Genomic DNA, 25,965 nt, shown 5'->3' with positions numbered 1-25,965 from the left:
AAGAAGCTACTTATTCTTTCACTCGCTGTAAATTAGGAGAGGGGAAAACAGAAAACCTTTTAGTTTCATGTGCTACTCTAGACCACTCACAGAATTTTATATAGCATATGCTATAAGAGTAAGGGCAGTATGTCATTATTAAATACATGGTTTACGGGGTGCCTGGGTGGCTCAGTTGGTTGAGTCCAAGTCTAGGGTCTAGAGCCCTGCGTTGGGATTCACTCTTTCTTCCTCTGCCCCTCTCTCTCGCTCACTCTCTATCCCTAAACTAAAAAAAAAAAACAAAACAAAACAAAAAAAAAGTATGTGTTCTGGAGGTAAACTGTCTGCATTCAATTCCAAGCTCTACCACTTAGTGAGTGTATGACCTTGAGTTACTTACTCTAGCTCTCAGTGTCTATTTCCTCCTCTATAAAACAAGAATAATGACAGTACCTACCTTTTGGTGGTAAGACAACTGAGCAATACATGGAAAACACTTAAAATCATAGTGGACATCTAAGAAATGTTCTTATTATTCTTTTGTATTTCTTTTTCCTTTAGTCATCCCATACAGATCCACAAGCCTCTATTCCTCTTCATTACTACCTCCCAAATTCCCCAACCTTCACTGAAGGCTCATAAGCAACTTTTCTAACCCATCTCTACCATAACTCTAAATGATCTGAATGTAGATATATCTGATCCATACAGTAACCCTGCTTCAAAGTTCCTTGACCTTAATTCCTACAATCTTTACTTCTATTACAGGACAGCAATCAAGATTACACTCCAAAGATACATCATCACTGCCCAGAATTACTCCCAAGCTGACATTTTAAACTTGAGTGTCCACAATGCTTATCCTTCTGCCCTTCTTATTACTTCTCAGTCTTCCTGTTCAACCACATGAAGTCCTGTTCCTGGACCTCCTCCAGTTTCTTACTACAGTCCTTCCTGGCATTTTTACAGCACTTTCTTTTCCATTTACTGCAGATCCTTAATTTCAACCACTGTTCTGCCAAGTATCAATTCTCTTGCCTTCCAGCTACATGTATATATCTTTCCCTAACTGTTCAAAAATCAGCCATCCACTGGGGGCCATACTCTGCAGTATTCTCAAAAATCCCGCTCTATTAACTACCCTATCCTATTAGTACAGGATTTTTTTCCTATGCCTATAAACATGTTCAAGTCTGACATATACTTTAAAATCTTGAGATCTACATCACACTCAAATAAACTACTTTTTGCCCTTATTCTGGAGTTGTCTTATCTTGATTCTGAACTGACAATCCCTGGAGTCCCAAAACCCTACCATGGTCTGGTAGTCATACTGGAAGTCTTTGGAGGTCAAGTACTAAAGGGGATAACAGTCCAAGGCTATTTCAGAGTAGGAGTCATGCTTACTCCACCAGTCCTAGAAACTATAGTAAATCAAAGCAACTAGACATCCCTTGAGGAACTGCAGAGATTAGTGCCCTCTAATATTTGGAAGATGCTTACTACATCTTAACTTATTTGGCCAATGCAAAAGTCAAGGTTTCAAAGAATGATGGTGAATTATCACAAATCTGTCAATCTAAACCACAGTTATAGATATAGTATTTTTATACAGCAAATCAGCATAGCTCTTGGTAACTAGTATCATAGCTAATTATCAAACAAATGTTTTTTTCCCAAAGAATTTTTATCAGGAAAAAAAAAATCACAGATTGCCTTCAAAACATCAGAATGCCTTCACTGTCACCTAATAACTAAAAACTATACTAACTCTCCTGCTCAATCAAAACATAGTCCAAAAGTACCTTGCTTCCAAGATAGCCCATAAAGCATTATACTAGTATATTATATTGACAACATATGCTAACATGACCTGTTGGGAAGGGAAAGGAATTCTCCAAATATTTTAATAAAAACAAGGGTGGCACAGGATGAAAGTTAAATCCCGTTAAAGTTCAGGAGTCTGTCACATTAACAAAGCTTCTAAGGTTCCAGTATTCTAAGGCATATAAAAATATTCCTTCCAAATGAAAAATAAGTTGTTTCATTCTGTACTGCTCAGCAAGGTACAAAAAACTGCTCAGGAAGGGGAAAAAAAACTTGGTGGGCTTCTTTGAATTCTGGAGGCAATATATACATTTGGGCATTCTGCTTACCAGGCAACCTATTACACTGTCAGCTTTGAGAGGGGTCCAGACCAAGAAAACGTTCTGCAGCAGGTCCAGATTGTGGTTCAAGCTGCCCTGCTATTTGGGCTTTATGACTCAGCAGATCCTATGGTATTTGAAATGCCCATTGCAGATAGAGATGCTGTACAGACTCTGGCTTTTTCCAATACAATGACAGTGCAAATTCTTGAGGTTTGAGAGGAAAACCACAACCTCTCCTGTCACCAACTATATTCCATTTGCAAAACAACTACTGGTTTGCTTCTAGACCCTTCAGTAGAAACTCAAACATGACCATGGGACTCCCAACGACTATGTTACCTGAAATGACCGTGATGAGATTGAGTGTAATATAAAGCTCTGAAAAACAAAAGTGGGCATGTGCAGCAGTTGTCCACTTTTTTTTTTAATTTTTTTTTTCAACGTTTTTATTTATTTTTGGGACAGAGAGAGACAGAGCATGAACGGGGGAGGGGCAGAGAGAGAGGGAGACACAGCATCGGAAACAGGCTCCAGGCTCCGAGCCGTCAGCCCAGAGCCTGACGCGGGGCTCGAACTCACGGAGCGCGAGATCGTGACCTGGCTGAAGTCGGACGCTTAACCGACTGCGCCACCCAGGCGCCCCAGTTGTCCACTTTTAAAAAGACAACACATCTGAACCAGACCCAAGCAGGGTCATAAAGTACAGGCAACAGCATGAGCAGGTGCTCGGAATCCATTAATACTTCTTCCACTGCTTCTCTACCTCTCTTTCAATTTCCATCTCGGGCCTCAAGGAGAGTTCCCCTTGTTCAGTTAACAGAATAGAACAAAGCACAAGCCTGAATTATGAATAAGCTCACAGGATGCTAGGACCAGCTGAAAGTGGGTGGAAGCTGCCATTAGAATGCCACTGAAGTTGGGGCACCTGGGTGGCTCAGTCGGTTAGGTGTCCAACTTCAGCTCAGGTCATGATCTCTCAGTCCGTGAGTTTGAGCCCCACATTGGGCTCTGTGCTGACAGCTCAGAGTCTAGAGCCTGCTTCAGATTCTGTGTCTCTCTCTCTCTGCTCCTCCCCTTCTTGTGCTGTCTCCTGTCCCTCCAAAAGAAATAAACATTAAAAAAAAAAAAAAAAAGAATACCACTGAAGTGTGACCCTGGGAGACAGTGGAAGAAAGTCCTACAGCAGACAAAACGTTGGGAAATACGTCTGGCTGTACACTCTTTGTAGTAGAGATGACCTAAAGTACACAACTACACTGATCCATGGGCAATTGCTAACAGGATGGTTAGGAACCTGGTAAGAACAAACTTAAAAGACTGAAAATAGAAGATGGTAGAAGACGTGTATTAATGGATTTCTCAGAACAAGTATAATGTGAAAATATCCATGTTATTATCACATAAACGGCCATCAGAGGGCATCTACGGTAGAAAGGACCCTCAAAAACCAACTGGCAAGATGAAATAGATCTCAAAGATTCTTTCCCTAGACACCCTGCTCGATATACAAAGTGGTCACGGAGGCAGAATGGAGGCTATGCATGAGCCCAACAACATGGTCTTCCCCCCTGCCGACATACACACCAAAGATGATCTGACTACCACCACTGCTGAGTGCCCACTACCAGTAGCAGAGGATCATACTAAGTATCCAATATGGTACTGGAAGGACCAGTTAATCACTTGGTAGAATGACTACATCAGACAGCTCATATCAAGAACATGATATGCCCTTACAAGAACAGACACATATTCTAGATTTTCCTTCCCTAACTACAACATACTTACAGAAAATCTTATATATCATTGTATTATCTCATACATACCTCCAACTTAGTGTATAGGAAAGTGTGGTTATGGGTTCTTACATACAAAATTTACTAGTTTTATCTTGTACCCGATTATCCAGAAGGACTGGCATGATCAACTGCTGTAGGCTAATTACAGCACCAACTCAGAGACCTACAACAGGATGCTGTCTTAACTAGTGTACCATATATATAGAGACATCTCTCCAAAGCCAAAATAGACTGCGAACCAAAAGGTAAAAATTGGAGTGACTATTCTCACTATTGCATCAAAAAAACCACGGAAGGAATTTTTGCTATCTTTGTAACCTTGTGTTCGGTTCGGTATGTTTGGCCAACAGAAAAATGCATCCACCAGGGCATATAATCATGGTTCCATTTGGAAGCTGAGACTGTCACTTGGCCACATTAGGTTCCTCATGTTATGGAACCAACAGAGAGAGGGTCACTATACTGACTGGAATGACTAATCTCAATTACCAAACAGGAACTAAGGTTCTGCTATACAGTAAGGACAACAATTATATCTGCGGTTCACAGAGATTCACAGAATGCATCTCAGGGTCACTTGGCCAATAGCACTAATCAACGGAAAACTGTAAGAACCCAAAAAAGACAGGACAAGCAAGGATGCAGATCCTACAGGAATGAAGGTCTAGGTCAGACCAACAGAAATGTTGGCAGAAGAAAAAGGAAAAATGGAATAGGTGGAAGAGTAACACAGCGGTCTATATCAACTCTGGCCTTGACACCTGCTAAAGAAAACAGTGGCTCTAGCAATTAAGTTTCACATTCTCTTACCCACTTTTCTTTCCACTAGTTTGTACGAAAGCTACTGGTGATATCTAATACCTTACATGGGAGTAGAGATGAGTTACCATATCCTCATGTGAATTCATTAGGTGAGGGATTGGCAAACTTTTTCTTAAAGGGTCAGATAGTAAGTAGATTTTGTAGGCCACACAGTCTCTGTCACAGGTACTCAACTCTGCCAGTGTAGCTCCAAAGCACTTTAGACAATATATAAATAAATGGGTGTGGCTGTGCTCAAATAAAATTTGTTACAAAAATAGGTAGCTGGCCATTGCCAACCTCTGCAATAGCGGATAAGACTTCGTTAAGTCCCCTGTGTTGGGAACACTAGCTTTTCTTCTCAACAAAAAACAAGGATGGCTTGGGGGCAAAACGGGTAGACTATTCTAGATATTCTCCTTTTGCCCCTCCTAATACACTATACACCCCAGGAGTTGCATTAACTGGGCACCAGCCCTTCAGCTTCTGGTTGGGGAGGTCAAATGGGAAGCACAAGGAGAAAATTGGAGAGGGGAAGGAAAGTGAGCCCATTACATTTATCCCTCCAGGTTCCTCCCTATCCAGCTAAGGGAGGCAGTAGCTTCATTCTTCTACCAAAGGCCACACCTCCTATAAGGTCACTCTGACAACTACTATAGTTTCTAGTAACTTCTTCCTTCCTTTGTTCTTTCAGGTTTAGAAGTAATAACTATTCCTTGTTGCTAACCTAGTGTGCCCTACCATCTCTTGGTTTCTCTTAACCCTGTGTCTTCTAAATAGTCGTCTTCTACTTTCCCTCAACCTACGTGAATATGCTGCTTATTTCCTTCTGGGACCCTAATCCATACACCATCCAACCAATTTTTCTAGTGGGAAACCCAAAAATCATTCACAACTCCTTCCTAACATTCTCAGTAAAAGTTATCTGCAATTCCTTTCCATCTCTCAATTTGGCAGGGGCAGAGGAGGTTGAAAGGGGAAACAATGACAGAAAGGAGCTGCAGGTGACTCTTAGATCATCTATAATTAAAAAATGGGGGTGCCTGGGTGACTCAGTCAGTCAAGCATCCACTTCAGCTCAGGTCATGATCTCACGGCTCATGAGTCTGAGCCCCAAGTTGGGTTCTGCGCTGACAGCTCAGAGCCTGGAGTCTGCTTCGGATTCTGTGTCTCCCTTCCTCTCTACCCCTCCCCCGTTCACTCTGTGTCTCTCAAAACCAAATAAATATTTTAAAAAAAGAAAATTTTTTTAAATGGCTCAATCACTTGCTAACTTTACACCCTGAAGAAAGTTACTTAGTCTGAAATCTTTCAGCTGCTTGAACTATAAAAATAAAGGTAAAATAGTATCTATTTCATGGGGTTATTGTGAAGATTAAGTGAGGTCATACACATAAAACCTTACAACAGTCTCATACATAGTATATACTCAATAAATGTTCACTATAATTCAGTCAACCATATCAACTCTATTTCTATACCACTTTCACTATTGTTATTTTCCTTCAGGGCTTCATTGTAAGAATATGACAATAACTTCTTAACTAAACTCCCTAATTCTCCTATCTTCCCTACCCAATTCATACAACACAACACACCTAAAGTACCCTTCTGTGAAGTACAAGGTAAATACAATTGACCCTTGAACACAGGTTTGAACTGTAGAGGCCCACCTATATATGGATTTTGTCCTGTTAAATACAGTGCAGTGCTATAAACGTATCTTCTCTTCCTTATGATTTTCTTAATAACATGTTCTTTCTCAATATTTATTATAAAAACACAGTATATAATAAGCATACCAATTATGCAGTAATGGACTTCATGTTATTGGTAACACTTCTGGTCAACAGCAGGCTATTAGTAGCTAAGTTTTTGAAAAGTCAAAAGGTATACCCCTATTTTTTAATGTGCAGAGGGTTGGGATGCCAACCCCTACATTGTGAAAGGGTCAGCTGTTATCATATGTAAGGAATACTGATTGAGAAATTTCTTTGAGGACATGGGACTTAATGAACCTTTAAGGATTCTATGATTCCTATGAAGAGGTTCCATTTTTTTTAACTATATAGCTCATCTTAAGTAAACATATGAATACATGGATAACATCTGGGGGGAATTTCATGCCATCACACACACCTCCAAACAATAAATAAAAACAGCTAAGATTCTATTTAATACAAGTCCCCCCAAATTAAGCACTTAGGTAGCCAAAGACTTCTATATTCCAAGGATATATATGCAATCTATATGTATCAAACACCTTATCTAAAACTTTACAAAGCAATCCACCTAAACCGGGTCAGCCAAGAATTAGAAAACAAAACTGGCCTCCTAGCAGCCAAGTCAAGTCAATGAGAGCCCTAACCTTAATTTTTTTTTCACAGAAGAAATTTCACTATGGGCTTATTCTTGTTTCTTTCACAGTTCTAAAATGCTTGGTGATACAGACTTTCACATTCCACAACTGATTAAATGGAATAAGATATTAACCCGGAAACAAAAAAAAAAAAAAAAAAAAAAAAAAAAAAAAAAAAAAAGGAAGGAAGAAAGAAAGAAAGAAGAATTGAGAAGGCAGCCAGTATAGCAGCAAGGCTATTCACCTTGGAGTCATACATATCTGAATCCCAAATCTCACCTACTCTTGAAACACAGTTATCTGGAAGTGAAAGTTTCTAAATATTGTAAAGGTGACTTGTTACTGCTTATAATTGTTGAGAACATACTCACCACAACAGATTTTCTCTGAAAATTTATGTTGTTGATGCAGACGACCTGATGGGTTGTATATTAAAAAAAAAAAAAAAAAAAGTACTTTTAGTAAACGAAAGCATAAGCCTATTCAAGTATAAACAAGGAATAAGCAGCTCACAATACTTAATTTTTCCATTTAAAATCCTGCAAATTAAGGTAATTGCATGTTTTAAATTGAGCAAAACAAATGGAAAAAGATTTCTCTGGAAAAAAAAAGACAGCAAGGTACTTTAAGAAAAACACAATCAGGGCCCCTGGGTGGCTCAATCGGTTAATGGTCATACTCCTAATTTCAGCTCAGGTCATGATCTCACGGTTCCTGACATTGAGTCCCACCGTGGGGCTCTGTGCTGACAGCGCTGAGCCTGCTTGGGATTCATTCTCTCTCTCTCTCTCTTTCTCTCTCCCCCTCTCTCTCTCTGCCCCTACCCCTGCTCGTGTTCTCTCTCCTTCAAAATAAACAGATAAAAAAATATATATATATACACACGTAAATGAAAAAAAAAACACCTATTAACCAGCAAAGGACATTAAATCTGTTGAATAACCCTGTCATTCAAAACCATACACGATATCCAACAAACACCATTTCCATCACTGTAAATGGGTTCTAGTTTCCTACTAGATTTCCCAGGCTCACAAAGGCAGTTTCAAGCAATCACCAAGTATAATTAATAAAAACAAAAGCCAGAAGAAGAAAGGAAGATGAAAAAATACTTATAATTTATATGGCCTTGGGCTTTCAAAGCCCTTGTCTCCTTTCTTCCTGTTCATTCTGGAGGGCTCTAAACCAGTTGGCGGCATGAAGCGCTCCCACCGAGCTTGGCTTCCCGGTTTCCCGGGGGCTGCGGGGTATTACCGGCCTCCGGCACCTCCCACTCCTCGCTCCCCCTCGCTCCCGACAGTCATGCCCAGCGGCCAGGGCTCCCTCGGCGCCCACACCCGGCCCCGTCCAATCTGCCGCCGCCTCAAACTCGCTCCCTCGATCCGGCTCCTTTCAGCCCCCTCCGCCGAGCTTGTCACGAAGATGCTCCTCTCAGCAACCGCTCAAAGCCACCGTCGGCCGACATCTTGCCTGTCACCTCTAACCTCTGGAGTCAGCGGAAGTGGAACGGCGGCGCGGGCGGAAGCCGGAAGCTTTGGGTCAGAGGGCGGGGCTTGTACGATAGCGCTAGAGGGTTTCACCTCTTTGACCATATATATTCTGTGGGAGGGAACTGTTAAAATTTAGGAAATACGACACAAATATATAGTGGCTTGCGAAGAACGGGACAGGAGGTTGGTGGGGGTGTTAGTAGCCAGGGATACACGAAACCAGGAGTGGGGGAGGGGGGGTCCTGCTGGTTTGCTGTGTGAACAGACACCATGAACTCACTGGGCCCAGCTTACTTGGGCTGGAAAACGTGTAATTAGACCCCAGGTAGTCTAACTCAAACTCCACAGTCCTTACTAGGTACTGGTGCCTCAGTACTTTAAAAAATAATAATGCACACTGATAATAAAACATTTATTGGAAAGACAAATATTTTGAAGCCATCAGTAACTTGCAGTTCATGTACAAGAGAATAGAACAATTGTAAATTTCAGTAACAGTTAAATCTCAGGTAATTGTAGATTAACATTTTTTTTAACCTTGGATCAGATTTAACTTTGGCCTAACCCCTCAAACTGTCCTGGTGACAAGTTTATTAGCTAAGGAAAAGTTAATTTGAACTTTGGTCTAAATGAATACAAATTAGGAAAATAAAGCTATAAACAAACTTTATCAAGCATTCCAAAACCAACTAGAAATTACCTGGCGTTTTCTAGTATTAGCTGTGTCAGTTTTACCCATTATAGGATTATAAACTGCTCTATTAGCATTCTTCACAAAAGATTGAATATCAAATCCGTTTCATCCCAAAGTATATGTCTATACCAGCCAGGCAACACAGGAGCTATTACCAAGCCAATTTCATCCATGAAAACAACTAATTTAGATAACAGAACATCTAGCGACTCCCTGTTCTGGTGGAATGTTGAAAGTAGAGGAGAAATCCCTTGAGAAATGACATTTAACTGAATAAATTTCTCTTCCAGGAAACTATTACTATTTAGTTCTTTGAAAAAGCCTTTAAATTTGTTAATGATTAGAATATCAAATCCTAATTAAATGCAATTTCAAATATAAAAAAAGACAAAACTCTTTTTCTATAAATAAAAATGTGTAGACTCCTTAGGTATTCTAAATATAGTAAACACCACTCTCTTTTGTCCTTTACACTGTATGCATAATGCAAACATAACTGGAAAGATACAGAAATTTCCTATTACATTTAAGGGCAAAAAGAGCAGTAGTTGCAACATGCTTAGGAATGAGGAGAAAAATTCCTCAAGGCAGTATGTTCTTTAAAGTCTGGAATACAAATACAGGAAAGAATCTTTTTCTTATATCCATCAACTTTATGAAGCAACTTTAGTCCCAAAGAAAGACTGTTGTTCTTTTAAGAAATGGGTCTTCTTGAGTTATAAACTTTAACACCATTTTGTATTGAAGAGCGAGAATATTTCGTGAGTAATGTACCTATGGTTTGCTTCTCTCCACACAAATCTCTGTGGGAACAATGAAAAAATAAATTAATAGCATGAACATATTAGGGAACATAACATAATATTCACAGTGCTAGTTATTTCTCTCATCTAAATCCATCTTTCCAACAAGCAGAAGAATGTGTGTATGTGAGGAGTACGTGGGTGGCTCAGTTGGTTGAGATTCTAACTTCGACTCAGGTCATGATCTCACGTTCATGGGTTCAAGCCCCACATCGGGTTCTGTGCTGACAGCTGAGATCCTGGAGCCTGCTTTGGATTCTGTCTCCCTATCTCTCTGCCCTGCCCTGCTCATGCTCTGTCTCTCTCTCTCCCTCTCAAAAAAAGAAAATAAAATGTTAAAAAAAATTAAAAAAAAAAAAAGAAAGAATGAATGTGTGTGTGTGGTAGGGAGTGATTACTAAGCCTTAATTGAACTAGGTACATTACATGTATTATCTCATTTAACCTTCACAGAAAGAGTAAAAGTAATTTATTATTTAACCCCACATTAGATATGAGGAAACTAGGGGCCCTGGGTGGTTCAGTCAGTTAAGCATCTGACTTCGGCTCAGGTCATGATCTTGCGGTTTGTGAGTTCGAACCCCGCGTCAGGCTCTGTGTTGACAGCTTGGAGCCTGCTTCGGATAGTGTCTCCTTCTCTCTCTGCCCCTCCCCCACTTGTGTGCGCGCGCGTGCTCTCTCTCTCAAAAATAAATAAATGTAAAAAAAAAAAAATTTAGATATGAGGAAACTAGCTCAGGCAGCCAAGGATGGAACCAAATTTTGCTGCCAGGTCTGCATGGCTTCTGAGTCCTTCCCCCCCCCCCCCCCAATTCTATCACACGGCCTCCACATTAGAAATACAATCCATGTAATACAGGGAGATCTAGACACAGAGACCCTGCATTATAGGCTACCTATGTGTGCTTGCCTGGGTTACCTACCCTCCCTCAACTTGAGCTTCCTTTCCTGTACCCCAAAGAGGAGAAGGCTATGACTGGAACACATGAAGGGAAGGAAGGACAAAAGAACAGGAGCTGGAGAAGGAAGCAAGGGCAAGATCATACAGGGCCTTAAAGAACATGGAAAGCAACTGTGATTTCATTCTAAGTATAAAGGGAAGTCCCTAGGAGGGTTTTAATGAATGGAAAAACAGAATGTGATCTGAGTTGTAAATAATGGAGGCAATGAGTGGATTATGGAAGCTGAGTGATGAGTAGAGGGAGGGTTCATTATGTTATATTGTCACTTTTGAATGTTTAAAGTTTTCTAAAATAAAAAGTTTGAAAAGGAGGAGAGGGGAAGAGGAAAAGTGTAAGTAGGGAGACCAATTCAGAGGCAGGTACTAGATGCTCCATTAGGATTTGCTCATAGTTTGAACCAGGGGGTGAGGGAAGAAAATGACAGCTGGGCTTCTCACTTGAGTAACTGGATTAATGGTAGTGCTGTTAACTGAGATGTGGAAGATGGGGTCAGGACAGCTCTGTTGTGAGCATGGCAAGTTAAAATTCCTCTTAGATATCCAAGTGGAAATGTTCATTAGGCAGCTAGATAAGAGAAACTAGAGCTCAGGGAAAAGATCAAGTGTGAAGATAAAATTAGGAAGTCTTTAAATTTAAATTCAAGCCTAGATGAGGGCACCAAGGAAAAAACATAGAAGAAAAGATGGCCAAGAATGGAGTCCTAGAACACTCCATTTAAAGATTGGGAAGAACAGGGAGACATCAGCAAAAGAGACAGAAAAAGAGCTACCTTGGGAGAGAAGGGAAAAAACCAGTGTGTTTCAAGTAGAAAGCAGTTGCACAGTGTCAAACAGTGCTAAGAGGCCAAGAAACAAGACAACTGACCACTGCATGTTGACAAATGGATGCCATCAGGTTAAGATGCCATCAGCTTAAGGAAAGAATGGGAGCCAAAGTAATATAAAGGTTTTTTTAGTGTTTTTATTTATGAGACAGAGAGAGACAGAGAGACAGAGCACAAGTGGGGGAGGGCCAGAGAGAGAGGGAGACACACAATCCAAAGCAGGCTCCAGGCTCTGAGCTGTCAGCACAGAGCCCGAGGTGGGGCTTGAACTCGTGAACTGCGAGATCGTGACCTCAGCCGAAGTCAGATGCTTAACCAACCGAGCCAGCCAGGCGCCCCAGAGACGAAGTAATATAAATGAGTACTTTTAAAAGGAGTTTCTTGTGAAGGAGAACAGAGGGCATGGGGTCCGGTAGGTTGTTGTTGTTTTTTAAGATGAGCAATACTACAGCATACCATATATTGGTGGGAATAATCCAGCAGGTAGGGAGACATGAATAACACAAGGGGGAAAAGGATAAGTAGAGGATATACGTCTTTAATGAGGCCAGAGGGATGGATCTAGTGCCGAAGGAGGACTGGCCTTAGGAGCTGGGACGGTTCATGCATTGTAGACGAGGGACTGCAAAGGAAGTGTATGCAGACACAAACACACACAGAGGCTGGCAGGTTTGGCAGTAGGAAAGAGGTTGTCCTTGTCTTTTCTCATCTGTTTCTATTTTCTCAAGAAATGAGGTCACAAGCTGAGGGTGAAGAGGAAAAAAGGAGGTATTGATGATGCAAAAAGCAAAAGTATGAAAAGTCAGCTCCAAGGGTAGAAAAGTCTCATAAGGAAACGGTGCCTTGCCAAGAACTCTGCCAAGTACCACGTAAGCTCTTAAGTAAGACTGGCAACTTCCATTGTGTCTTTTTCTCCAGGAAATTCCACTTGCCCAGGTAGAGGCATAGAGGAAGCAGAAAGTTGGGTTTAATCTTTGCAGATTTTTGCCAGAGAGGTATGACAAGAGGGGGAGAGAGGGCAATAGGAGAAAAGCACACACAGTAGAAGCTAGAGATCCGGACCAGGAAATCCAACCTGGGGAAAGAGAGGAGAGGACATGAGAGGTAAGAAGTAAAGAGGTGGTAACGTTAGTGCACTTGAGGTTCTGTAAACAGTGACTAAAGAGCTAATCATTCTCCCTGAAATCTGGCATCTACCAAGATGTTAAAGCAAAGCAGCAGGAAAGATAGGAGGTGCCAGTCAGAGAGTCATAGTGGGGTACATAGCCTTACTATTCCTCTAAGAGCTGCAGTTTTGCAGGGAGGAGGGCAGAGAAGTGGTTTCAGAGGCAGGATGAGGATGAAAGACAACACGTTCTCCAACCCCAGGATTGGAAGTTGTGGAGAACGACAGAGAAGACAATCCATTTTAGCAAACGACTTACTGAATATATGGAGCAATATCTTCTTCTGTCCACTTTTCCCTTAGAGAGAATAGACTATTAAAACGTTCTTGATTATCCTCAGGTAGATCATCTACTTTTAGCAAAAATATAATTTCTGGTCTTGACTGTCTATCCACCAAGGCTAAACCCTATGAAAAAATGAAACGAAAAAGGGCAGTTAAAATGATGGTCTAATGTTTAAATATAACTCATTTTTACCTTTAGGTTCACCGGAGCCCAAGCCATTTAAAATATCAGTTATGTGAAACACACAAACTACAGAGAGACCTTCAATAGCCTTTTTCACAAAACCACCTCCATTAAACAGTGAATTCTCCTTTTCCCTTCTGCAATTTATTGGCTCCTACTGCACAGTTTATCAGGATAGCTCTAGTTCGAGGTTACCAATAACGTGTCCTTGACAAATCCAGTGGGCCCTTTCTTGGATTCATCTTGGTAGCCCTGTTTTCTTTATTCATGTTGATCCCTACCTCTTTGAATCTCTCTCTCTGACACCACCATCTCATTTTCCTCCTACCTCAATGTTGCAGTTCCTTGGGCCTCTACCCTGACCCCTCAACTTGTCTCACTGTCACTGTCCTGGGTGGCTCAACCAACCTCAACTAAACCCATAACTATAAGCACCACTTACTTGCTAGATGGTGTGTGTGTGTGTGTATATATATATATATATATATCTTCATGTATATACATATCTTCATATATATATATCTTCAAGTGTGTATATATATATATATCTTCATATATATATATCTTCATATGTATATATATATATCTTCATATATATATCTTTATATATATATATCTTTATATATATATATCTTTACATATATATATATATATATATATATATATATATATATATATCTTTATATATATATAATCTTCAACCCAAATCTCCCTTCCAGGCACAAGAACTCTATCCAGACCTATCTATGAACTCATTGTGTTTGTCACCCAAACCTGCTCTAGTCCCATTATCCTAGGACATGAGGAGACCTGGGCATTATCCTAGATTCCATTATTCAAACCCCATACCTAAGTGGTCACTTAATCCTACAGATTTTAAGGCCTCAACATTTCTCTATCGATGCTCCATCACCTAGTTCTTTAGTCAGTACTTTCTCAGGAGTACTTAAGTATAGAGAGCCTGGATAGTTCTCCTTTTTCACAATCTAGCCAACCTTCCATCCAACCATCTTCAAGGTCAGTGTTCTTCCCAAAAGGCAAAATTCATCAGGTAGCTCTTCTGATGTCACTAAAGGGCCCCAGAAGAGCTTTCTAAATAGGGCTGAAATTCCTTAGCACAGACCATAGTGTCCCTCACTGACTCACCAGCAACTTCTACTCTAACTCTTCTTCATACTAACAGCGCCCCAATTTGTGTCCCTCCACGCCTTGGAACATGCTATCCTGGATCCTCATCTCTGCCCTTCCATCTTGAGAGTTAACAGTTCATTCTTTCAAACCCAGCAGCTAAAACAGCCATTCCTTCAGAAAATCATCTCTGATTGACCAGGCAGGTGAATAAGTCCCTTTTCTTTGCTCCTGTAACATCGTGTACACGTCCTTCCCATGACACAGATCACTCTACATTATTAGAAGAGATTTATACAGGTGATGTGCACCCCCCCATTGCCAGACCCCAGGCTTAGAACCTTGATGGCCCGTTGTGTGATGTTTTCCCCTCAGCATCTAGCATGGTGCCTAGACATAAAAGGAACTCTGTAAATACCCAGCAAATCCTTTCACGATTTAACAAATATTTACTGAGCATATGCTACAGACCAGGCAGTATGCTATGTACTGATAAGCAACAGTGAACAAAATTCTAAGTAGAGAGTAGGAAACCCACACAATTAAACATTTTCCCAGGGCTAAGCAGTAAGTACCATGAAGGAAAAACACAGGGTGCTATGGCCGAGTAAAATAGGAGGCATTTTTTTTAGAGTAAAGGGAAGCGTCCTTGATGAAGTGACTCAAAGATAAATAGGAGGTGGCAAGGCAAAATGACAAAGAAGGCCATTCTAGAACAAAAAGCCTTAAGTAAAGGTTCTAAGGTAGGACAGCTTGGTGATCTTGAAAACCTGCAAGAAGGCTGCTATGCAGCGAGCAGGAGAGAAGCGGGAAGAGATGAAGCTACGGGGAAGATTATGAAGATGATGCAACAAGATGAGATACACCGGGTGGGAAGCAGGCTTAACCATACACGGGCTTGAGGGATCTCACTGAGGTGACAGAAGTGTTCTAAAGCCAGTGACGGACTGAATGCACGGTGTGCTCCTAGCAGAAATGGCGACTGGGAAGATGAAGTGGCTCCAAACTCAGTTGCAACACAAATTTCATTTCACCCAACAGTTAACGATAAGCTGGTGAGTTATGGAAGCAAGCATGACTGCTACCTTACCTTAAGTTGATCAAGCGTGGTTATCATTCCTTCAGGAACACTCTGTTGCCACACTTCTTGAAACTCAGCCAGATTAAATTTCACTGCATTCTGAAGTAGCATCTGTGCTGTTGCTCTGCATATTTTATCAGCGCTCAATTCAAAATAAACTTCACCTAAGGAAAAGGGATCAGATGGTTTCATGCTGACAATTCAAAGCACTACTAACATTTCCTTTTCCTCAATGCAATTTCTCAGAAAAAATTATACACAACTCACAAGCCCATGGAGTTGTTCTTTTTAACAGGCACACGCTTCAGAAAGGCATACCAACTTTAAACATTTTTTTTTAACGTTTATTTATTTTTGAGAGAGACAGAGACAGAGCGTGAGTGGGGAGGGGCAGAGAGAGAAGGAGACACAGAATCCGAAGCAGGCTCCAGGCTCCAAGCTGTCAGCGCAGAGCCCGACGCAGGGCTCGAACCCACGAACCACAAGATCATGACCTGAGCCGAAGTTGGATGCTTAACCAACTGAGCCACCCAGGTGAACCTACACCAACTTTAAACACACACAAGTTAAGATACTTTTCAAATCTTACCTTCCTCTATATATTTCTTTCCATAACATTTAAGACAGTGTTCAATCATTTCCCTGAAAAATTTTAAAATACTCATTTGAAAAGTTATCACATTTTTATGCATTACATCTTAAACACCTTTCCTAACTAAAATCTTAATATATAAATTTAAGATCTGAAATTCTAAGTGATTTTGATTGCCACATAAAATTTTACACTAGGAACTAAGAAATAACAGGAAGCCATTATGTGCCAGGCCCATGCTAAACATTCTTACATGAATTATGTGAGCCTACACTTACTATCATAAGATAGCTTAAATAGAATTATTTCTTTACATTTTTTATGGCAGGAAAAAAAACAGAGATGATGCACATTTACTCAGCCTAGCGACCAAAATTCCTAAGCTCTTCCTGGTTATATATTTTTTAAATGTCTATATGATATCCAGTTATAAACAGCCTATGCCCTGGGTTTAGTGCCACCCTGAAAAATAATTTTCTTTCCTTAAGGGAAATGTGGAGGGACAGCGATTAAAATACTTACTCTGGCTCCAATGGCCCAAGTTCCTGAAGGCACATATTCAAAGGAACTTTACCAAAAGACCAAGATTCAGAATCCACAAGCTGAGTTATGTGATTCAGAAGTTTCATCTCATAATCAAAGTCAAGAATCCTCCAATAACCTACAAATTCCAAATGTAATCTTTACCAAAGAACATCTTAAGCAAATTAATTGGCTAAATGATCGGTAAAGAAGCAGCGTGCTCTTGCCCGGTACAAAAAAAGAGACACTAAAGTCTTAGCTTTCTTTATAAGCAATGCTTCTTTTTATGCTTTTCTCCTAATTATTATGAATTGTGTCTTGAGAGAAAGCAAGCAGTTTTTAAAAAGTACCTTACATAGGACTAACACTGATTTTTTTCATGTACTTTAACACTCAATTATCTCAGAATAATCTTGTCAATCTAAATGGAAATGTGGAAACCTGCAGCTGGAATAGTGATTTCATTAGAACGTCATACAAAGGAGGTGAAGACTGTAGGTTTGATATCCCACACGCTGAACTCCGCTGTGGGGCACTTCCATGGTTCTAATTCTCATCCCAGCCGTCTTGCAGAAGTGTTCTCGTGCTCACAAAGAAGCCTAGGTCACTCAAGAGTCAATAGACGCAGAGGTACAATGTGAACCAGTGGCAAGATAAAATCAGGGCATCAAGATACCTCTCCCTATTCTGTTAAAAGATCATGAAATGCTATCTTATAATCGAAGGCTCTACCACGATCCCTGGAGAAACAAATCAAGCACAAATCCACCATTTCCAAGGAAGAATGTTACTATTGCTATTCCGAAAGAATCAAGACAACATTAGAAAAGGGAATGTGTGATGTCAATCTCAGAAACAATGCTAGGAATAATCTATGCACCCCTTGACACATACCAAAATCTTACCCATCCCCAGGCAAGAAATGACTAATACACAGGGCTGCATTAATATCCATTGGTTTCTAACCTCAACACTCCTGGTACCCATATACCATGGTAGTTAACAGCAGGCATTCATCATTAAAAACTTTATTTCCAATGCTTAGGACCAAATGTGCTTCAAGGAAAAGCCCTGTAAGGAATGGTTGGAGTCACTGGTCACGGTTGACCTCCTCAGGTAAAGGTCACACAGTCTCAACCCCACCCCCAAAAATATAAATATCATCATCTTTAAGCCCAAAATAAAAGTAAATAGTGTGCAATAGGATCAAGATGGCCATAAATCTCTCTCACACATGATGCCCAATTCCATTCTTATGAATAATCACAGTAAGTAATGTTACCTTCAATCTCACAGGCATTTAGAACTTGTAATTGGGCCATTATTTCTTCCTCACTTGCCTGAATTTGATTAAGCAAATCTTCAGTTGTGTACTGAAACAAGAAAATAAAAAAACCAAAAAACATTTTAAAGGCTTTGAAAAATATTTTCTTAAGACTTACGAAATTTGGGGGAATAAATACACAGAACAGATTAAGGCAAAATTTAGCCTTAATTTCTCTTTTTAATGTATAGTGATTACTACATGAAATCTTAGAAGAAAATCTTCATGATGTTGGATTTAGCAATACGTTGCTTAGATACAATACCAAAAACACAAGCGACAAAAGAAAAAAACATAAATTGGACTTCATCAAAATGCAAAACTGTACTTCAAATTATCATCAACACAAAAGGACAAATATTACAGGATTCCACCTGTATGGGATATTTAGAACAGTCAAATTCATAGAGATGAAAAGTAGGGTAGTAGTTGCCAGAGGCTGGGAGGCAGGGAATACTGGGGAGTTAGCGTTTAAGGGGCATATTGGGAACGTCCCATATTGGGAACGTGAAAGGTTTCTGTGGATGATGCATGGTGGTCATGGTTACAGAACAATGTGAATGTACTTAACGCCACAAAACTATACACATAAAAACGTTTAAAACTGTAAATTTTATCCTACGTATATCACAATTTTTTTAAAAAATCAAAAGTACGAAAATAACCCACAAAATGGGAGAAAAGATAAACATATTTTTTTTTAATGTTTATTTATTTTGAGAGAGAGAGGGTGCTTGCGTGTGTATGCATGAACCAGGGAGGGGCAAAGAGAGAGAGGGAGAGAGAGAGAATCCCAAGAAGGCTCTGTGCTGTCAGCAGGGAACCTGACGTGGGGCTCCTGAGCCAAAATCAAGAGTCGAAGGTTTAACTGACTAAGCCACCCAGGTGTCCCTAAGCAAATCATATTTCTGATAAGGAACTTTGTAATTAGATTATATAAAGAAGTCTCCTACAAGTCAGTAATAAAAAGACAAATAATCCAACTAAAAATTGGGCAAAGGAGTTCCTGAATAGACATTTTTTCAGTGAAATACAAATAGTCAAGAAGTACATAAAAAGATGGTCAACATCACTAGTCATTAGGGAAAGGTACATCAAAACCACAATGATACAGGGGCACCTGGGTGGCTGGGTCTGTTAAGCGGCTGACTTCAGCTCAGGTCATGATCTCACAGTTCGTGGGTTCGAGCCCCATGTCGGGCTCTGTGCTGACAGCTCAGAGCCTGGAGCCTGCTTCGGATTCTGTGTCTCCCTCTCTCTCTGCCCCCCCCCCCCCCAGCTCGCACTCTGTCTCTGTCTCTCTCAAAAAAAAAATTAAAAAAATGTTAAAAAAATTTTTGAAAAAACCCACAATGATACCAATTCAAAGCCACTGGTATGGATAACAAAAAGACAAATAATAACAAGTGTTATCAAGGATGTGGAGAAAATGGAGACCCCATACAATGGGAATGCAAAATGGTGCAGCCACTTTGGAAAACAGTCTGACAAGTCCTCAAAAAGTTACAAAGAGTTACAATATGACCCATTAATTCCACTCTTATGTATATAACCAAGATAAAGGAAAACACAGGTCCCCTAGAAACTTGTATATGAATGTTCACAAAAGTATCATTCATAATAAAATATGGAAACTACCCAAATGTCCATCAGCTGAGGAATGACTAAACAAAATGTGGTATATCCATAAAATGGAGTATAAAGAGAAATAAACTACTAATATATGCTACAACATGAATGAACCTTGAAAATATGCCAAGTCAGGAAAAAAAAAAAAAGAAAGAAAAGAAAGCCAGTCAGAAAAGGTCATATATTATATGATTCTATTCATATAAAATGCCCAAAAGAGGTAAATCAAGAGACTGAAAGATTAGTGGTTGCTAGGGGCTGGGTGGGAGAGGGAAGCAGGGAAAGATAAGTTTAGAAGACAACAGTTAAGGAATACAGGGTTTCCTTGGGGTGATAAAAATGTCCTAAACTTCATCATGGTGATGACCATACAACTCTGTGAATGTACTAAAACCACTGAATGAGTGAACTGTCTGGTATACAAATTGTATCTCAATAAAGTGGTTACCAAAAAAAAAAAGTCAATGGAGAAAAAGAGAAGTAACGTAAATACAGCCTTCAGAATGCCAGTACAGTTATGATATTGAACTTCATCAAAAACTTGAACATTTCTTTACTTGGCTTATAAATATTTTTCCATACTTCTAGGAATTAGTTAATTCTCATAATAGAATAAGAATACTTTCCATTTTCATAATGCCTTTTTTTCTGAAGAGCTCCTAATTATAATTTTTAATTAAATAAAAATTAATTTAACTTCTAAAAAACGTATTTCATAGTTAGGAACACGCGGAGCTTTTAGCTATGTAGCCACCATGATATCTAGGATTTGCTTTAAAATACTCCAGAAAGGGGTGACTGGATGGCTCAGTTGGTTAAGCATCCGATTTCAGTTCAGGTCACGATCTTGCGGCCCATGAGTTCGAGCCCCATGTCGGAGCCTGGAGCCTGCTTCAGATTCTGTGTCTCCCTCTCTCTCTTCCCCTTCCCTTCTCTCTCTCTCTCTCAAATTTAACATTAAAAAAAAATTTTTTTCTAAATACTCCAGAAAAAGAAGTGAAAAAAAAAAAGGTAGGAAGCAGCAGGGGGACAGGAAAAACAAGATTGACAAAACGCTGATAAATGTTCAACTGAGTGATAAATATATGGGGTCTTTCTGCTTTGGTGTGTATTTGAAATTTTCATAATACAAACATTAAAAATACGAATGTCACCATTAAGTACCTCTAATTACAGTTCTATTTTTCAATTAAAAAAGAATGAAAATAAGTCTTACTTTTGATTGATTTGAATCCTTCTCTTTTTGACTGTCAGGTCCTTCGTAGGCATCTTCCATCAAAAGTTTCTTCAGCTTCTTTAATTTAGGTCTGCATCTTCTTAATTCCCAATAGTTATTAGAAAAACCAAAGATCTAGAAAGTATAAATATATTATAGCCTTTCAAGGGCTATTCTAAACGAAAATTTCACACAAAATCTCAACCAACTCATCTGCTGTCTAAGAAAACAAGAGAGCCGAGCATTCTGCTTTCTGTTGAGAAGGTACCCTCCAGCCATCTTTGCAAATGGATGGGTATCTTCAGGAAACATCTTTCCAAACCCCAATTAAGAAGACACCACCAGGGTGCCTGGGTGGCTCAGTTGGTTAAGCGTCTGACTTTGGCTCAGGTCATGACCTCACAGGTCGTGAGTTCAAGCCCCACATGGGGCTCTGTGCTGACAGCTCAGAGCCTGGAGCCTGCCTCGGATTCTGTGTCTCCCTCTCTCTCTGTCCCTCCCCCGATCTCTCTCTCTTTCTCTCAAAAATAAATAAAATTAAATTAAAAATTAAAAAAAAAAAAAACACTTTAGTCGGTAGAGCTTTGTTAAGCGTTGCCCAGTCTCAGTGCACACAATTCCCATAAGGAGAGCTCAAAGGTACTCCCGTATTGTTACAGCCCGCAAAAACACCAACAGAACAGGTAACCGATGAGAAAGTAACGTGGTCTAAAAAAGATTAAACTGCCCATGTTTCTAGTTAATTACCATGAAAAGACCCTCCCCCTCCCCGAAAAAAAAACAAAATACAAAATTTACCTGAATTTCTTTTGTTCTAGCAACATCGTGGGTCAGAGATTTCCCAATATTTTCCCTTATTTCTATTCCAATTCTATTTCTAAGGCAGTAGTTGGCCTAAAATCATTCTGAGAGAATTAAGGGCTGTGTTTTGATCACGACATGTGTAATAAGCTAACCGGGACGGAGACTTCTATGTGGCATCTGCCACAAGTAGCCTCCATAATAATTAAGACTTTGTCATACATGGCTAGAGGTAGTAATGAACTAAATGGACTTCAAAGGTGAGAGACACGCACACTTGCCTCAAAAACTCCAATTTCTTCATTTCTCTGCCTCATAAATATTACTTAAGGTGCTAGTTGTGGTTTGAGGGAGTCTTCTTTCAAAACATACATACAGCAAGGCTTACTAAAAGTAAGTAAAAACGCTTGGAATATGTCACCTCATAACAAACTTTCTACGTCACAGACAGACATGGTCAACTTGTCTAGGACTTAAACACCAAATACGGAAAATAAAGACAACCTCACGAGACTCCAAACAAGCAAATGATGCCAAGAAATTTTAAATCTCATTAGAGAACCTTTCAGGTTCCCTGTGATTATGCATTTCACACCTAAAGATTTTAATTAAAGGCAATATTAGCACATGTGTTGTGATTCAAATATAAATTAGTAGAACACAAATAACAGTACCTCAGTATGAATAATGTTACAGTGTGTTTCTTCCGCCTTCAGCTGGTCAGGAGTTTTACAACCAGGAATGAAAAGCAACATATTGGAAGTGTCTGCTATTTTCAAGTCATATGTTTTGTCTTTACTGCACAGCACAGCCTGCTCATCTTTATCACCACGAATCACAAGACTGCAGGAAAACGGGAAGAGAAAATACATGGTTTGTTGAGTCACCAATGGACATCTTCATTATAAAGAAGGCCTCTAGGCCTGTAGAATTTAAAATTAAGTCTTGAGGCTGTGTCTGGCCCCTGTTCTCACCACCCTCACATAATGCTGGGCTCCACAGAGCAATGGCAGAACCAGTTGAGAGACAGAGGGGCACCAGGTGGCCTCACCAAGGAAAAATCATTCAACCCGAAAGAAAGATCCAAAGAGGCCAAGAGTCCAAATGTTACCACATGGCATCTGCACGCAAACTGCTTGGAAAAGCACAAGACAAAGCACCCAGTAGCTTCAGTCACAGCGTCAATTTCCTAAACCACCTTAAAGCAGTACTTCTCAAACCTATGCACGGGCATCTTAGAAAATCTTAAAAAAACAATCCCAGGGGCGCCTGGGTGGCGCAGTCGGTTAAGCGTCCGACTTCAGCCAGGTCACGATCTCGCGGTCCGGGAGTTCGAGCCCCGCGTCGGGCTCTGGGCTGATGGCTCAGAGCCTGGAGCCTGTTTCCGATTCTGTGTCTCCCTCTCTCTCTCTGCCCCTCCCCCGTTCATGCTCTGTCTCTCTCTGTCCCAAAAATAAATAAACGTTGAAAATAAATAAAAAAAAAAAAAAAAAAAAAAAACCAATCCCAATCTGCAGGCCTGGGACAGGACCCAGGATTCTGCATTTCTAACAAGCTCCCAGATGATCATCATCACCTGGTGGTCCGGGTATCCACCTAGGAGTGGTTCTTCTTGTTTTGTTCTGAGTATCCCCTAACAATCAAAGGACACATCCTAGCCTACCCATCAGCTCTTGTTACAAAGATATTGGGACTTTATGAAAAGAGATGCAACGCTGAATGAAAAAATATAAAACAGATAGGTTTACAAACTTCAGTAAAGCTCTGACAAAGGCTCACAGGGGGAAAGGAGCAAGAAGAAAGAAGAGAGGAAGGACAGAGGTGAGGAAGAAGAGGAAACACTAAAGATGGAGATGGGGGCGGCACCTGGGTGACCCAGTGGCTCAGCATCTGATTCTTGATTTCGGCTCAGCCTATCACGTCAGGATAAATTGCTTGAGATTCCCTCTCTCCTCTTTCTCTGTCCCATCTCTCTCTCTCTCTCTCTCAAAATAAATAAACATTTTTTAAAATCTTAAAAAAAAAAAAATGATGGGGTTGACAGCAAGGGAGCAGTTCCTAGCAGTTTTGTCTATAAAACATTTAACCCTCCTGTACACTATTCACTTCTTTTAAAGAAATAACAAAAATAAAACCTGAAATAAAAGAATGCATAAGCACTTTTTAAAACAAAGACTTAGTTTAAGTGAAAAGAATGCATTTTTTTTTTTTTTTTTTTAGCTTCCCAGTGCTAATAACACTTAAGAGTCCCAAGTACCCACTCTTCAACATCTACTTCTACATTGCACTATCCAGGCCTCAATATTTTGTTTAAAACAACTATCCGTCCTTGGTAAAAATGTTTTCACAACACACATTTCTGGGTCATTCTGGATTTCCAGGTGGATGAACAATAACTGGATAAAAAGAAGGTCCACACACCTGAAGTTCCTTCTTAGCTCGCCAAGAACTCAGTGGGGATGAAAACCAAGGAGTGAGGCTCCCATTCCCTTAAAGATACTTTGTGGCTAGCAGCTGGAGGCTGGCCAGTTAACTATAATACTGCCAGATGAGTAAATATGAAAACTGAAATCTTGAGGAGTTCAATTTAAAGGAATCTACAAGAGAACAAACTACCTAATGAAATATAGGTGTTGGGAGAAGGGTGGTGTAGAAAAGAAACAAACCAGAGCCCTAACTCCTAATTTCCAGGAGCTGGGAGGGCACACATTTGAGAGAATGATTCTCTAGACTCCTTCCCGGACTGTGTTTTTTAATCCATGGTTTTGCAGCAAGTGTGTAGCTGACCCAAAATTAGAAACAGCTTCAGATTCCCACTAAACGACCCCAAGCAGGTCTGTTTTTGGAGGGCCTCTCACAATTAGCAACTCGGTAAAACGTTTTTCAGCTTACTCAAAACAGTCCTACCGATTGTCTCGAAATGAATATAAGTAGAAGGCAAGGAGAACTCTATAAATATTAGACAGTAGCCCTGGATTTTAAGCTAGAATGGCGAAGGGTTCAGTGCACTTCCCGGCATCACCGTGATGATGGTGATGGTGATCAACGTCACTGAGGTTATGTTTCCTGATTGGTTTCCGCGGACGCAGGCCTCCCAGATCAGATGGAACAGTCCTGTAGCATCACCTCAGTCCAGCTAAGTGTAGGTGCGGACTCCTCGGAAAAAGGCAGCGCGCTGGGGACCAGGCATCCGGGAAGCGGCCAGCCCCCTGCTCAAATCAATGCACCTTGCGGCCCGGTTTCCCGGTGCTGCGCTTCCCCGCGGGGCAAAGGGACGGCGGCTGGCGGCTCACCTGTGCCCGGCTTCCAGCTGCTGGCACAGCGAGGGCTCCAGCTCCAGCAGGCAGAAGTCACCGGCGGCGGCGCCGGCCCCGGGGCCGAAGCCCAGGCAGTGCACGGCCGGCAGCAGCTCGGCCGCATTCAGCTTGGCGATCTGGAGCGTCGCGTCCACCTCCTCGCGGGTCCTCATCGCTGTGCGGCCTCGGGGCTCCCACCGCGTCCCGGAGGGCCCTGTGGGCGCGCTCGAGAGCACCCGCTCGGCGAGCAGCCGGGAGCCGGCGAAACGTACCAGGGCGAGGGAAGAGACTTTCAAAAGCGCGCCAAGGCGGCAGGGGGCGTGTTTCCGGGGCGGGGCGTGCCTTCGGAGGGTCCAAAGGCCGTCGCTGCGCGATCTCCGCCGCGGCCGCTCAGCGGAGGCAGAACTCGGGCCGCGGGAGGAAAGCCCGGCTGCCGCGGGGCGGCTTCGGCGGGACCTCGCGGGAGCTGCGCTGCCACCCCGCGGGGCGCCACGCGGAGCCCTCGCCCACCCCTTCCGCTGCTCCTCCGCCGGTTTCCCGTCAGCACCCCCGCTTCCTCGCCGGCGAAACAGTCCGGTTTGCCGCCAGGGTCGGGCCTTGTGATAAGCACTCTACATGTACAATTTTCTAAATCCTTCGCTCCAACCCTTTAAGGTGGTCCGTTTTTCGCCCCATTTTGCAAATGAGGCCAGCTCCTTGCCCGCGGTGTTACAGCAGGAGGCAGTAAAGTCTGATTCCAGCGCGGTCTGCTCTGTCTCTAAAAATAAGCAGCCGGGTTTTATGCAAACACTTTGGAGCAGGAGCGAGGCCCTGGTAGAATTGGAAAAGGAATCTCTCTCCTGTGGGCCTGGGGACCGTCATATCTGGGAGACAGTGGCT

The 25,965-nt window shown here is 41.2% G+C and overlaps 2 protein-coding genes across 3 annotated transcripts in view; both read right to left on the bottom strand.

Moving 5' to 3' along the window:
- The window catches only part of TAF2 (TATA-box binding protein associated factor 2), a 102,850-nt gene extending 94,289 nt beyond the window's left edge, over window positions 1–8,561 (bottom strand). For both annotated transcript variants that reach the window (XM_030304577.1, XM_030304578.1), the window contains exons 1-2: window positions 8,208–8,561; window positions 7,463–7,517 (exon numbers count right to left, since the gene is read on the bottom strand). In XM_030304577.1, the coding sequence (XP_030160437.1) occupies window positions 7,463–7,517; window positions 8,208–8,290 (138 nt within the window). In that variant the 5' untranslated portion in view covers window positions 8,291–8,561. The remainder of the gene's footprint in view (window positions 1–7,462; window positions 7,518–8,207) is intronic.
- Window positions 8,562–8,979: 418 nt separating this feature from the next.
- On the bottom strand, window positions 8,980–25,507 carry DSCC1 (DNA replication and sister chromatid cohesion 1). The gene is made up of 9 exons (XM_030304585.1): window positions 25,084–25,507; window positions 22,465–22,633; window positions 20,990–21,124; window positions 18,103–18,193; window positions 16,821–16,959; window positions 16,296–16,348; window positions 15,716–15,870; window positions 13,288–13,436; window positions 8,980–10,078 (listed from the first exon to the last, which is right to left on the bottom strand). The coding sequence occupies exons 1-9, from the start codon at window positions 25,257–25,259 to the stop codon at window positions 9,970–9,972; spliced, it is 1,176 nt and encodes a 391-aa protein (XP_030160445.1). The 5' UTR covers window positions 25,260–25,507; the 3' UTR covers window positions 8,980–9,969.
- Window positions 25,508–25,965: the final 458 nt, after the last annotated feature.

This window comes from Lynx canadensis, chromosome F2 (genome assembly GCF_007474595.2).
Source record: "Lynx canadensis isolate LIC74 chromosome F2, mLynCan4.pri.v2, whole genome shotgun sequence".
In the NCBI taxonomy this organism is placed as follows: domain Eukaryota; kingdom Metazoa; phylum Chordata; class Mammalia; order Carnivora; family Felidae; genus Lynx; species Lynx canadensis.
This window is presented reverse-complemented; position numbering and strand designations above follow the sequence as displayed.